Source organism: Oncorhynchus gorbuscha, linkage group LG04 (assembly GCF_021184085.1).
Source record: "Oncorhynchus gorbuscha isolate QuinsamMale2020 ecotype Even-year linkage group LG04, OgorEven_v1.0, whole genome shotgun sequence".
In the NCBI taxonomy this organism is placed as follows: domain Eukaryota; kingdom Metazoa; phylum Chordata; class Actinopteri; order Salmoniformes; family Salmonidae; genus Oncorhynchus; species Oncorhynchus gorbuscha.
This window is the reverse complement of record NC_060176.1, coordinates 33,099,698-33,114,803: the sequence shown is the minus strand read 5'-3', so window position 1 is coordinate 33,114,803 and position 15,106 is coordinate 33,099,698. Positions and strand designations below refer to the sequence as shown.

At 44.0% G+C, this 15,106-nt stretch overlaps 1 protein-coding gene across 2 annotated transcripts in view; it reads left to right on the top strand.

Moving 5' to 3' along the window:
- Positions 1 to 15,106, top strand: part of LOC124033971 (centrosomal protein of 120 kDa) — an 82,924-nt gene that overhangs the window by 14,204 nt on the left and 53,614 nt on the right. For both annotated transcript variants that reach the window (XM_046346527.1, XM_046346526.1), the window contains exons 11-17: positions 4,794 to 4,997; positions 5,163 to 5,259; positions 5,609 to 5,770; positions 5,865 to 5,954; positions 6,168 to 6,260; positions 8,925 to 9,086; positions 10,806 to 10,928. In XM_046346527.1, coding sequence (XP_046202483.1) covers positions 4,794 to 4,997; positions 5,163 to 5,259; positions 5,609 to 5,770; positions 5,865 to 5,954; positions 6,168 to 6,260; positions 8,925 to 9,086; positions 10,806 to 10,928 — 931 coding nt within the window. The remainder of the gene's footprint in view (positions 1 to 4,793; positions 4,998 to 5,162; positions 5,260 to 5,608; positions 5,771 to 5,864; positions 5,955 to 6,167; positions 6,261 to 8,924; positions 9,087 to 10,805; positions 10,929 to 15,106) is intronic.

The following is a 15,106-nucleotide window of genomic DNA, read 5'->3' as shown; positions in this document are numbered from 1 at the left end:
GTCAAATCTTTTCAGTCTCCTGAGGGGGAATAGGTTTTGTCGTGCCTTCTTCACGACTGTCTTAGTATGTTTAGACCATGGTAGTTCCACTGCAGCCCCGTCTATGAGAATGGTGGCATGCTTGGTCCTCCTTTTTCTGTAGTCCTCAATCATCTCCTTTATCACGTTGAGGGAGAGGTTGTTGTTCTGGCACCACACGGCCAGGTCTCTGACCTCCCTATAGGCTGTCTCATCGTTGGTGTCATCGGCAAACTTGATGATGGTGTTGGATTTGTGCGTGGCCATGCATTCAGGAGTGAACAGGAAGTACAGGAGGGGACTGAGCACGCACCCCTGAGGGTCCCCCGTGTTGAGGATCAGCGTGGTGGATATGTTGTTACCTACCCTTACCACTTAGGGGCAGACCATCAGAAAGTCCAGGATCCAGTTGCAGAAGAAGGTGTTTAGTCTCAGGGTCCTTAGGTTAGTGATGAGCTTTGAGGGCACAATGGTGTTGAACTCTGAGCTGTAGTCAATGAACAGCATTCTCACATTGGTGTTCCTTTTGTCCAAGTTGGAAAGGGTCGTGTGGAGTGCAATAGAGATTGGATCTGTTGGGGCGGTATGCAAATTGGAGTGGGTCTATGGTCTCTGGGATAATGGTGTTGTGAACCATGACCAGCCTTTCAAAACACTTTATGGCTACAGATGTGAGTGCTACATGTCTGTAGTAATTTAGGCAGTTTACCTTAGTGTTCTTGGGTATCTGAGAGTATGGTGGTCTGCTTGAAACATTGGTATTACAGACTCAGTCAAGGAGTGTTTGAAAATGTCAGTGAAGACACTTGCCAGTTGGTCAGCACTTGCTCGGTTTACACGTCCTAGTAATCCGTCTGGCCTTGTGAATGTTGACCTGTTTAAAGGTCTTACATAGGCTTACACTCAGTCGTCCGGAAAAGCTGATGGACTCATGCATGCTTCAATGTTACTTGCCTTGAAACAAGCATAGAAGTAATTTAGTTCGTCTGGTAGACTCGTGTCACTGGTTAGCTCGCAAGCCCTGCCACATCTGACGAGCGACCATTTTTCCATCTCGCTCATTCAATATCCAAGCGTGCTCGAAAGTAAATAGACTGGTAACCTATTTTACGTTTTGGGTTGGCTACAGTATTGCTGTTCGATAGGCTGATGTCACTCTCCTATTTGATCTCAGAGCCAAAACCAAGACCGGAGATAAACCTAATCATCTATTGATGAACATAGCATCGTCTCAGTCAAAAGGTTATAACCTATTATTGAACATGTAACTGCTGTAATGAAGCAGCTAATAAAGAGTTAAAGGAGAAAAAAAACTGAAACACTATTGTAAACGGCACACCAAATGCGAGCGGTTCCATATGTGACAGAGATGAAAATCTCAAATGTAGAGGTAATCTAATAGCAACAATAATTGCCTCCAATTATTTTTGGATTTTGGCTAGGCTACCTTTGAAGCAAGTTAAGACATTCCTCATTATGATAAATAAGATACTTTTCTTCATAAAGTCTATGTGGACACTTGTCATGCTGAAACAGGAAAGGGCCTTCCCTAAACTTTTGCCACACAGGTGGAAGGACAGAATCCTGTAGGAAGCACAGAATCATTTAGAATGTCAATGTATGCGGTTGCGTTAATATTTCTCTTCAATGGAACTAAGAGGCCTAGCCTGAACCATGGAAAAACCCCAGACCATTATTCCTCCTCCACCGAACTTTACAGTTGCCACTATTTATTGGGGCAGATGGCGTTCTCATGGCATCCGCCAAACCCAGATTTGTCCGTTAGACTACCAGATGGTGAAGCGTGAGTCATCTCTCCAGAGAATGCGTTTCCACTGCTCCAGAGTCCAATAGCGGCGAGCTTTCCACTCCAGCCGTCGCTTGGCATTGCTCATAGTGATCTTAGGCTTGTGTGCGGTTGCTCGAGCCATGGAAACTCATTTCATGAAGCTCCAGACGAACAGTTCTTGTGCTGACGTTGCTTCCAGAGGCAGTTTGGATCTCGGTAATGAGTGTTGCAACAGAGGACAGGCGATTTAAAAAAAAAATAATGAAAAAAATAAAAGTTTTATGAGTTACAGCACACGGTGTCTCGTTCTGTGAGCTTGTGTGGCGTACCACTTCTCGGCTGAGCAGTTGTTGCTCCTACACCTGGCAGCAACGGGTGTGGCAGAAATAGCAGAATTCACAATTTTGAAGGGGTGTTCACTTACTTTTGTATGATTAATTGATGAATTGTTAACCATTAACATCCCTAGTTCGAATAGAAAATCACTTGTTTTTAAGTCACTGCGAAATGTTTAAACGTTCCCGATCAAATTTGCCATTTCGAAACTGTCATGGCCAAAGTTCCAACATTTCCAAATCATACAGCATTTTTGCTACCACAGAAGGTGAATGGAGGGTGTATTCCAGGTGGGGTTGTGGGGTTGCTTGTTCACAAGCACACGTGTCTATGGCTCTAATTTATAATTGAAAACATGCCTATATGTTGTCTGCGACAGATTAATGAATCCCAATCATTTGCTGCGCAAGCAAATCCTAGAATCTCCACCTGCACCAGAATTTTTAATTAAATTTAGTATGCACGGTTGATAAATGAGGACCCAGGATTGGGAAACACTGGCTAGTTGATGGTTGTCTACTTGTTTCATTTTTGGTTGTGTACAGATCAGACAACTCAAGGTTTCTTTTGATTTACAGTGCCTTCGGAAAGTACTCAGACCCCTTAACTTTTTCTGCAGTTTGTTACATTACAGCCTTATTCTAAAATGGATTAAATAAAATAAGCAGCAATCTACACACAATAACCCATAATGACAAAGCGAAAACAGGTTTTTAGAAATTTTTGGAAAATGGATTAAAAAGAAACTGATATCTTTATCTAAATAAGTGTTCAGACCCTTTGCTATGAGACTCGAACTTGAGCTCCAGGTGCATTCTGTTTCTATTGATCCTTGAGAGGTTTCTACAAACCTGGAGGTCCACCTGTGGTAAATTCAATTGATTGGACATGATTTGGAAAGGCACACACTTTTTTATATAAGGTCCCACAGTTGACAGTTCATGTCAAAGCAAAAACCAAGTCATTAGGTTGGAGGAATTGTCCGTAGCGCTCCGAGACAGGATTGTGTTGAGGCACAGATCTGGGGAAGGGCACCAAAACATTTCTGCAGCATTGAAGGTCTCCAAGAACACAGTGGCCTCCATCATTCTTAAATGGAAATAGTTTGGAACCACAAGTCTCTCCCTAGAGCTGGCCGCCCGGCCAAACTGAGCAATCGGGGAAGAAGGGCCTTCAGGGAGGTGACCAAGAACCTGATGGTCACTCTGACAGAGCTCTGGAGATTTGAGAACCTCCCAGAAGGACAACCATCTCTGCAGCACTCTACCAATTAGGCCTTTTATGGTAGGGTGCCCAGACAGTTCTCTTGGGAGTTTGCCAAAAGGCACCTAAAGACTCTCAGACCATGAGCAACAATATTCTCTAGTGTGATGACCTGAATGCCAAGTGTCACGTCTGGAGGAAACTTGGCACCATCACTACGGTGAAGGATTATGGTGGCAGCATCATGCTGTGGGGATGTTCTTCAGCGGCAGGGACTGGGCGTCTAGTCTGGATCGAGGCAAAGATGAATAGAGGAAAGTACAGAGAGATCCTTGATGAAAACCTGTTTCAGAGCGCTCAGGACCTCCGACTGGGGCTAAGTTTAACCTTCCAGCAGGAAAACGACCCTAAGCACACAGCCAAGACAACTCAGGAGTGGCTTCTGGACTAGTCTCTGAATGTCCTTGAGTGGCCTTGCCTGAGCCCGGACTTGAACCTGATCAAACATCACTGGAGAGACCTGAAAATAGTTGTGCAGAAACACTCCCCAACCAACCTGACAGAGCAGGAGAGGATCTGCAGTGAAGAATGGGATGAACTCCCCAAATACAGGTGTGCCAAAGTTGTAGGTTTATATCCCAGAAGACTTGATGCTGTAATCGCCTCCAAAGGTGCATCAACAAAGTACTGACTAAAGGGTCTGAATCCTGGAAATGTTTATTTTTTATTTTTAAAAGTTTATTAAATTAGCACCAAAAAAATCTAACCGGTTTTGGTTTGTCATTATGGGGTATTGTTTGTAGGTTGGGGGGGTGTGATATTTAATACATTTCAGAATAAGGCTGTAACGTAACAAAATGTGGAAAAAGTCAAGGGGTCTGAATATTTTCCCAAGACACTGTAAATACCCATTAATGTACACCTTTTTAAGAGGGATTTATCTATACAAAATCACATATGACTGAATAATCGGGCCACCATTCTGGTGTGTTCAGACAATCAGACTATGTATGGCCACAAGGAGAAGGGGTGAATTTGCCCCTAATTACTGATCTTTGGTCAGTTTTCTCCACTAATGGTTGTTAGGATTGTGGGAGGTGAAGCTGATTCTAGATCTGTACCAAAGGGAAACTTCACCCTGGAGCCCACCAGAGATTCTAGTCCCACTGTGCTTGGACGGCAGGTAGCCTGGCGGGTAGGGGTTGATGGGCCAATAGACGAAAGGTTGCTGGATCAAATCCCTGAGCTGCCCCTGAGAAAGGCAGTTAACCCACTGTTCCCCAGACTCCGATGACGTGGATGTTGATTTAAGGCAGCCCTCTGAACACCTGATTCACACCTCTGATGGGTTAAATGCGGACGACATATTTCAGTTGAATGCATTCAGATGTACAACTGACTAGGTATCCCCCTTTCCCCTGTTAATGGATTTTTCTCCTTGGTGTAGGGTGCCCCTAGTGGTGGAGGTGTGGAACAAAAATACCAGCTCCAGAGACATTCTCCTGGGCACGGCCAGCATACAGCTGTCCCACCTCCTGACTGCAGAGAAGAGCCGCTTCCTGGGCCCCATGGGCCAGCAGCACTGGAGGCAGACCTTCTCCGAGAGGATCCCAGTCATAAAGGCCCAAGGGATTTCAGCGGCAGGGACTGGGCATGCTACATATAGACTCTTGGAAGATATTATCATCAGTAGTAGTCATGTGTGGCTGCAGTTCTATGTATGCTTGCTAGATGGCACCCTTGACTGCCTCTTGACTGCTTGGTTGAGCTAATGTTAGTACGGTGTGAAACAACTTGCGTGTGTCTCCTTCTACAGGCCCAGTGAAAAGGTGGCTGAGCTGTGCTACGTCACAACCCTGGAGAACCTTGGTTTAGTCAAAGTCCAAGATATCGTCATGTCTGAGTCCTCCCAGGTACAATGTGGTACATGCTGTATGTTTTTACACAAGTTGATGCTTTTAGATTTGTGCACCACTAATACTGTAATTCACCATTTGAGCTGTAGTGAGAGACCAAGTAGAATGACCAGGGCACATTCATAAATCATCTTAGTGGGTGCTGTTCTAGGATCAGGTCTTCCCTGCCCATGTAATCAGATTCATTATAATTTTAAAAGGGCACTACTTCTACTTTGAGATACTTTGTGTATACGGGACTGGTCAGGGCCCATATTTATAAAGTTGTCTCGCAGTAGAAGGGCAGATCAGGATCTGTTTGGCCTTTTTAGATCATAGTAAATAACATGATCTTGTATTGTGACAGAATGGGTATTCTGTGGCACAAAAGACGGTGCCAGCTCTGCGACCAGCTCCTCCCAGCAGTGCAGGCAGAGTCCCCACCGAGCCCCGCGAGACGCTGGAGTACAGGGCTGCCCTGGAGCTGGAGATGTGGAAGGAGATGCAGGAGGATCTCTTTGATGACCAGGTGGCTATACTGCAGTGAATGTGTTATTGTAGCAATTCCATTGATGCCTTTTTGTTTTGGTACAAACGTGTGTGTGCGTGCTCAACGTCCTCAGCTGAAGAAGAAAGAGCTGGGCCATATGCAGGCGTTGGCCGAGGAATGGAAGAAGAGGGATCGGGAGCGCGAGTCTCTGGTCAGAAAAAAGGTACACTGTAAATGTATTATTCTAGGAGTAGGTTGACGTTGCCTCTAGATGCTGATCCTGGGTCAGTTTTGCATCCCCCTCCCAGTAATGGTTAAGGGTTTGATTGGGCAAGGGGAAGATGATCCTAGATCTGTACCTAGGGGAAACTTCACTCCGGAGCATTATACTACCTTTCTTATGGTGACAGATGTGCCTTGTGTGATGTCTTTCCAGGAGGTAGAGTACAACATCTTGGAGGAGCAGCTTCAGAAGATTCTGGCTGACCTGGAGAAGAGAGAGAAGCATCTAGGCCATGCAGAAATGGAGGTTGGTTTATTAAATATTTTTGTAAATGTAAACATTTCAAGGAGAGCGCAGGACGCACAGTGTAATGCACTGTATGTATAGTCTTACAAATGTGAAACTGCACATGCACTGGATGCAATCTGACTGCCTAATAGGCACCCTGTAGTCACCTCACTGATGAAGCCGGTATCGATACACTTTAAATGACTGTATTCTACGTAGTGCAACTATCCCAGATATGTACAGATACAGATATGTAGAGAAGATAATGGAGCTATATATTTTTGACAATTAACAATTCCCAAAATATAAACTAATCAGTCCTTGACAATCTAAAATTCCCAAAATGTCATGTGTGGAGCTCGGACCCAGCTCCGCTAGGGGGTGGAAGAGGACCCCTCAGTTTCATGTTCTTCTATGAAAATAGCAAAAAAGTTCAAATGATCGAGTGGCAGGTTGGCACAAAATCTGTATCTCCCCTTCACTGTGTCAGCAAAATGGACAGAGCACCTATGTGTTGGTGGGCAATGGAAAGCCACCGGGGCAGTTAGGTATGACTCCTTTTGGGTTTCCATAAAAAGCAGGAAAAAACAAGCTTCCCTTAGTGGTCATTCAGGCAATGTCTGAGAATGCACTGTAGGACTTTTTACGTCTGTGACTCACTAGTTCTTAAAGAAAACAACAGTTGGCTGCCCTGTGTACTGGAGAAACCGTGAAAAGGCTAATGGATCAAAGGTGGGCCGGACACCTCGCTACTGTGTCAGTGGTTGTTTAAAGTTGTGACAGCGTTGTGAAGTTCCTCTGACATCGAATGCACGGGTTCGTACAACACAAAGTAAGACTTGAGGCTACAGGGCTGCTGAAGGCGGTGACCGAGCCAGGCTTGAAGTTTGTAGCCACCATGGTGCACGGTATCCTCAGTCTTCTCGATCCTCCAAACAAATTACACTCGAGGCAAAAGCAACGGATCTACACTGGCATCCGCAGTGCGTTGGAGTGCATCGAGAAGCTGAGGTGTGACAGAGTTCGAAGTCATTTGGGCATAGTGCAGTGCAAATGCTGTCATTGGTGAAATGTCAGAACGATTTAGCAAACACAACAGCCAACTGCTGGAGGACCTTTGTGCCCTTGACCCAGAGTCTTTCTAGATGTGAAACCATTCGCCTTTTGTTTACTGCGTTGGTTTGTTGTTCATTTTAAGTAGCCTAAATATAGATTGTGTCATTCCTTTATCAATCTGATATTTAATTTATTAGGCCTACTACTTGGTACCGCTGTTTTGTTCTGTTCGCATTTGTTCACATTAGCAGTTGTCTGTATTCTAAGCCAAACTGCAATTCAGTATTTTTGTTGGCTACTACTTTCAGCATTTAGTTTGCATTATTTTGGTAAGACAGCTGTGTGTACGGCTGCATTCACATAGGCTGTTTGTAATTGGGTAATTCACCTATCTATATTCATTACCAAAACAACCTTGCGCTGTCCGTTGTGCTGATACAGCGCAGCGGAGATGGGCTACAGATTTCGTGCCAACCTGTCACTTCTAAAGCACTCAATGATCTCGGAGTCTCAGCATTTGAACATTGTTTATTTTGGTACAGTGTGATATAAGCAGAATTCAATAAGTCCAATGCAGGAACCCCAAAAAATTATGCCACCCTCGCTGATTTCAACTGCCCCATTAATCACTATCCTGGCGCCGAGACTGATGGGGCTCCCATTTGATTTTGTTATGTTTGTCACTCGGCTAGCATAAGAGCACGGCATGAGCCATGGCAAAATGTGTAGCACTGCAGAAAAAATTATTATACATGATTCTATCTGTTTTGTCACATACACTGGATAGGAAACTAGCTTTAAAACTCCACATTTTCTCTCAGCCCCATGGCAAAATGTGTATAATTGCATGGAATTAGCCTCTTTATCTTGATTTATTTATATTTTTTATTAAAATGTTTAGTATTTAAATTTTCTCCTTTTTCTCCCTAATTTCGTGGTATCCAATTTGGTAGTTAGTCTTGTTTCATTGCTGCAACTCCCGTACGGACTCGGGGGAGGCGAAGGTCGAGAGCCGTGCGTCCTCTGAAACACAACCAAGCCACACTGCTTCTTGACACAATGCCCCAATGTGACAGAGGAAACACATACACCTGGTGACCATGTCAGCGTGCACTGTGCCCGGCCCGCCACAGGAGTTGCTAGTGCGCTATACGACAAGGACATCCCTGCTGGCCAAACCCTCCCGTTAGACCACTGTGTCACTCGGGAGGCCTGGAATTAGCTTTGAAACATTTTCTCTGTGGCCAAGGGGGGAAGGGGGCCCTCAAATTGTTGGTCGGAGAGAATGCCCCCCCCCCCCCCCCCCCGTGAACTTTGCTGCAAAAACAAATCCTCGGGAAATACTGCATCAGGATAGAAATGATTCACCATAGGTTGAAGGTGATCACTCGGACAGCTGGTTATTATCTTGCCTTCTAAGGGATTGAATGGACCTAAACCATACCAGGAAAATGGACACCATAACACCCACACCATAACAGAACTCTCGTTTACTTTTTTTGGGCAGTTTGGCAGTTACCTGTACATCCCAATAATACATTTCACTCTGCATACCTTTAGCGTTACGAGGGTGTGGATCCTTGCTCAAACCTGTATTATTAACCCCATCACTGCTTGTGCTTTCAGATGCAGCGCTTGCAGAGAGAGATGCGGGCTGAGCACGAGTTAAGCATGTGCAAGCTGCAGGAGAGCGGCCGGCGGCTCCGCGAGGACTGCACTCACCAGGTGGATCTGGAGAGGTCAAGGGTCAGACAGCTGGAGGAGGAGCGGGGCAGGCAGCAACAGCAGGTAGGCGTCAGGGCGCTGGACTGGGGAAGGAATGATAGGCTGGCCCGCTCAATACCCACCTTGGGAGGAGATGAGGGTCCTGGGGTGACCATTGACCACGAGGTCAATGGGCCATGTCATCCCCCGGTGGACATTGTGAAATGGACAAAAAAAGAGAGAAGAAAGCAGCACGGGTCAGACGGACACCACTTGCCTCTTGCAGTTTCCGAGGATACCATCAATATCTGACTAGCCGTGACCATCCAACCCCGATCTGCTGTTTTCTCAGGCCTAACACACCCGATGCATTGCATGGTTCTGTAGTAGAACAGACCTGGCCTTTAGCATTTATTAAATACCAAAAAAAAATTCCCCCAGTCTCAATGACTTACCTGGTTAAATGAAGGCAAAATATGTATATTTATTTCATTACAGAATGAGAGGTGATAGCATGTTCAAGTTCTGGAAAATGTATCACATACTCCCTTGTTTGATTTCCATGTGTCACGAATGTGTTCTGCTCGATAGTAGATTGTCAAAATGATCAGAATAGCGGAAGGAGTTCAGCAGCAGCCATGTGTGTGAACTTATACATAATACACCTTGAAGAGCAGGCTAAAGCAGGGATTCAAGCTGTGAAATTGGCTCAGTTTTTCTTCATTTTAAAATATCGAGTTTGATTTAGTCCAGATATAGTCCTTAGTGCTTTTTCAATGTTAAGGAGAGAAACCAGCCCCCCCCGCTTTACTCATGTAGGCCAACCTATGGTATGTAGGCTACAGTATGCAATGAGATGTCGGTTCTTTCCAGTCCCACTCCACCCCCCCAGTATGCTCTGGATATTTTACAGTGAAGAAGAAAATGTGCATTATTTTCGCTAGAATCTCTCCCTTGTCCTCCTCACAGACAAACCCACTTACTGAAATAGTTGTCTGCCGTCTCATTTTCCCAGAAAATATCTGGACTCTCCGGCCATAACAAATCAAGCAAAGTAGGTTTCTGACATGCGGAAAGAAGGCAGTGCAGTGAAATCTGCTAGCCAGCCTGCCACGCTGCTCTATATCTTGTCTCCCCATGTCAGGAATGTGTAAACATACATTTGTCGTCCTCTGTCGGCACACACCAGAGCCCGTTTATCAGGCCTGGATATATCCACCCTGCCTTCCAGCACAGAATACCAGGCATTGTGTGTGGGGTTTGTTGCTCTTCCGCCTACCTTGTCTAAAAGACAGACAGGATAACATTGAGAACCGTACAATCTCAATTTCTCTGGGGATTTAGATATCAGCAAACACCAGCTAGGCTCCTATGATTTTGAGGAATCTGGCACTTGTTTATTAGTCAGTGGAAGCATTGCATAGGACTCACGGCTATCAATGAAAGTTGTTACAGTATAATGTATTGTTCTCGTTTGTGGGTCACGCTCCTAGCCAAGTCATGAGCTACTCTCCTGTTCTCCGTTTTAGTCAGAGCAGTTGTAAGGTTGTTAAAATGTAACACTGACAGTTAAGCCTTTGGGTGTTTAGTAAACTGAGCAATACATATAGTAGTCTCTTTATAACACACATTGTTGAGTTTAAATTTAAATTACATTGCGAGATTGAGGTTGAGTTTTGTGGTAAGTTTTGCACTTTACGCTATAAAAATGTTGCCCTATATGTGTAACACATGACATAATTGGTAGTGATGAGGAATAATAATTTTCTGTTTCGCTCCTCATAGTAAGTTCTTCTGTTGTAGATGCTGGATGCAGAGAACAAATACAAGCTGTTGGAGAAGGAATACCAGCAGTTTCGGGAGCAGCAGAGCATTCGCCCTGAGATCAGACTACAGTCTGAGATCAACCTGCTAAGTCTGGAGAAGGTGAGCACATCAACTTCTAACTCTACTGCTTACATTAACCCCAGTTCTCTGATATTATGAGTGACGTATTTCAGTGGGATTTCATTCCCATAACTCGAAGAAACCAATCACAAGTGTCTGTTTGACACAGACCTGAAGAGCAGCGACTATGGTGCGCCCTCACCCTGTATAAAGACGCCACTCTCGTGCTCACTGCCATATTTTTTTCAAACATGCGTCTTGCGATCAGGGAAGTGCGGTGAAATATTTCACTCATAATATCAGAGAACTGGGGTTGTGTAAATAACCTTGTTCTCTTTCAATTACCTGTTCTGTATTTCACGATGGTAAACTCCGTATCGCAACATGCTCTCCAAAAGCCAGGATATCCCAACAGAGACCCTCAAAGGTCCCTAAACTGAGGGTGCACGCTCCGTAAAGGCACGGAAACGATGGCAAAGAAGACTTGTTTTGCGGGTACTATTTAGTGAAGCTGCCAGTTGAGGCATCTGTTTCTCAAACTAGACACTCTAATGTACTTGTCCTCTTGCTCAGTTGTGCACCGGGGCCTCCCACTCTTTCTATTCTGGTTAGGGCCAGTTTGCGCTGTTCTGTGAAGGGACTAGTACACAGAGTTGTACGAGATCTTCAGTTTCTTGGCAATTTCTCAAATGGAATAGCCTTCATTTTTCAGAACAAGAATGGACTGATGAGTCTCAGAAGAAAGTTCTTTGTTTTGAGCCTGTAATCGAACCCACAAATGCTGATGTTCCAGATACTCAACTAGTCTAAAGAAGGCCAGTTTTATTGCTTCTTTAATCAGGACAACAGTTTTCAGCTGTGCTAACATAATTGCAAAAGAGTTTTCTAATGATCAATTAGCCTTTTTAAAATGATACCTTTGGATTAGCTAACACAACGTGCCATTGGAACACAGGAGTAATGGTTGCTGATAATGTGCCTCTGTACGCCTATGTAGATATTTCATTCAAATCTGCCGTTTCCAGCTACAATGGGTATTTACAACATTAACAATGTCTACACTGTATTTCGGATCAATTTGATGTTATTTTAATGGACAAAGAATGAGCTTTTCTTTCAAAAATAAGTGACCCCAAACTTTTGAATTGTAGAGTACATATAATGAACAAATACGTCTGCTCATTTTTTGTAATTTTTCAATGGTTGCTTCAGGGCGCTCTACAAGCTGCTCATTGAACATCATTCAGCCCGTAAGTTACAACGTGAGAGAAAGTTGGCATGGTGGTTTGACGGTGAGTAGCTTGCCAGCGACACTGTAGTTGAATAAGTAAATAATCAAAGTACACTTCACCAAGCAAGCAGTGGACCTGTCTTCATCACATGCACGCATAGCTAGCCAGTAATGTATTTAGCCTAGCTAGATAGCTATCAATTTGTACTTATATGCGGTCGCCAAAGTGAACACCTACGCATCCTTGACACAAAATATGCAATCTGCAAAAAAAGCAAGACAGTTGGTGAAGAGCTATCTTTCAGGCCATGTGCTTACATTCATGATGAGATAATTTTGTTTGTTAGCTAGCTAGCTAAATTAGAACGTGTGTGTGTGACTGAAATCAGTGCTGCAAACATTTTCCTGCATGGATGTTTTCAGTCATCAGCGCATGCCATTTGTAGCTGAAATATATAGAAAATACATTTTGTATTGAATAAAACTGTAATTGATATTGATTTCAATAAGAAAACATTCTCGTAATGAACAGGTAGCGTGTGCTTGTCATAACAAGCTCTCATTGCCAGGTTGTCATAATGTTTCTTTACATGACTGTTTTACATTGACTGTAAGGCACTGTAGTGAATCTACTCCATACAAATGCTGACGTCTAGTGGTGACATTATGGACTGCATGCTAGTACATATTTTGTGAACTTGTCAACAGTGCCGTTTCAGATTTACTTTGAGATGAAGTTTCATTAATCTCATTCAACCCTTGTTTATTTGTGAGCTTGTGGTGCTTCAGCACAAACACTTCTGCATTCGTATCCACGGCCATAGATGAGTACAACTTAAAGATAAGCTTTAGAAGGTAAACCGAACAAGTTTTTTGTATTTACTTCCTTATTTGCAGTTTTTTTGTGGTTATAATTGTAATATTTAGTTAACAGATACTCTAAATGATTATTTCTTAACACTAGAACCACTGGGCCTCTAGGGATCCTCCTTCAAGCTCACGAGCAGTCATTCTGATTGGAACGTTCTAACAGTGTAATTAACGCATTTCATGCAGTGCATTCGGAAAGTATTCAGACCCCTTGACTTTTTCCACATTTTGTTACATTACAATCTTATTCTAAAATGTATAAAATAGTTTTTTCCCCCCACTCAATTTACACACAGTACCCCATAATGACAAAGCAAAAACGGGTTTAGACATTTTTGCTAATATATAACAAAGAAAAATATAACGTTTACATAAATATTCAGACCCATTACTTAGTACTTTGTTGAAGCACTTTTGACAGAGATTAAAGCCTCAACTCCTCTTGGGTATGACGCTGCAAGCTTGGCACACCTGAATTTTGGGAGTTTCTCCCATTCTTCTCTGCAGATTCTCTCAAGCTCTGTCAGGTTGGATGGGGAGCGTTGCTTCATAGCTATTTTTATGTCTCTCCAGAGATGTTCCATCGAGTTCAAGTCCGGGCTATGGCTGGGACACTCAAGGACATTCAGAGACTCCTGCGTTGTCTTGGCTGTGTGCTTAGGGCTGGTCCTGTTGGAAGGGGAATCTTCGCCCCAGTCTGAGGTCCTGAGCGCTCTGGAGCAGGTTTTCATCAAGGATCTCTCTGTACTTTGCTCTGTTCATCTTTCCTTCGATCCTGACTAGTCTCCCAGTCCCTGCCGCTGAAAAACGTCCCCAAAGCATGATGCTGCCACCACCATGCTTCACCGGAGGGATGGTGCCAGGTTTCCTTCAGATGTGACACTTGGCATCCAGGCCAAAGAGTTCAATCTTGGTTTCGTCAGACCAATCTTTTTTCTCATGGTCAGTCTTTTAGGTACCTTTTGGCAAACTCCAAGCGGGCTGTCATGTGTCTTCTGTCTGGCCACTCTACCATAAAGTCCTAATTGATGGAGTGCTACAGAAATAGTTGTCCTTCTGGAAGGTTCTCTTATCTCCACAAAGGAACTCTAGAGCTCTGTCTGAGTGACCATCGGGTTCTTAGTCACCTCCCTGACCAATGCCTTTCTCCCCCGATTGCTCAGTTTGGCCGGGTGGCCAGGTCGATGGAAGAGTCTTGTGATTCCAAACTTCTTCATTTAAGAATGATTGAGGCCCCTGTGATCTCAGGGACCTTCAATGCTGCATATATGTTTTGGTACACCTTCCCAGTTCTGTGCCTCGACTCAATCCTGTCTCGGAGCTCGTATGTATGTGTATGTATGTATCCTATCCAATTAATTGAATTTACCACAGGTGGACTCCAGGTTTGTAGAAACCTCAAGGATGATCAATGGAAACATGATGACCTGAGCTCAAGATCGAGTCTCGTAGCAAAGGGTCTGAATACTTATGTAAATAAGATATTTTTCTGCTTTAAAAAAATACATTTCTTAACCTGTTTTCGCTTTGTCGTCTATGGGGTATTGTGTGTAGATATCTGGGATTAATTTTTTTTTTAAATCCATTTTAGAAGAAGGGTTTAACTAGGAACGCACCGATATAACATTTTTGGCCGATACCAATGTTTTCCTTGCCAAAAAAACCGATACTGATAACTGATTATTTAGCTACAGCACACCTCTGGATAACTGCTAGCTAAGCTAATGCGTTTCGGCCTTGTGGTTATAGTGTTCTTTACAGTGCTCATCATTGCCAGGCATCAGCCGCAACAACTGATATCCTATCCAAACTGGACCTAGGTCAGCATGCTTGCTCTCCACATTCTTGTGTTTGCGGTTCTAAGATTGCAAGAACGGATTCTTGCCTTCTATGCATCATGTGCTTGGGACGAGGACCTCCAGTTTTGCAAGTTGCTAACGGAGGCGAATCTGACAGAGGCTCAAACGACTTTCTCTCTCGTTAGCTCTATGCGCATCCAAGCCACCGGGGGGAACTGTGGCTCTGCCCCCCATGACGAAGCCCAGCTGGTGCAGGGTCATGGATAGATGAGAGAAGCCTTCCCACTAGTGCAGCCCTTAATAAAACAATGGTTACT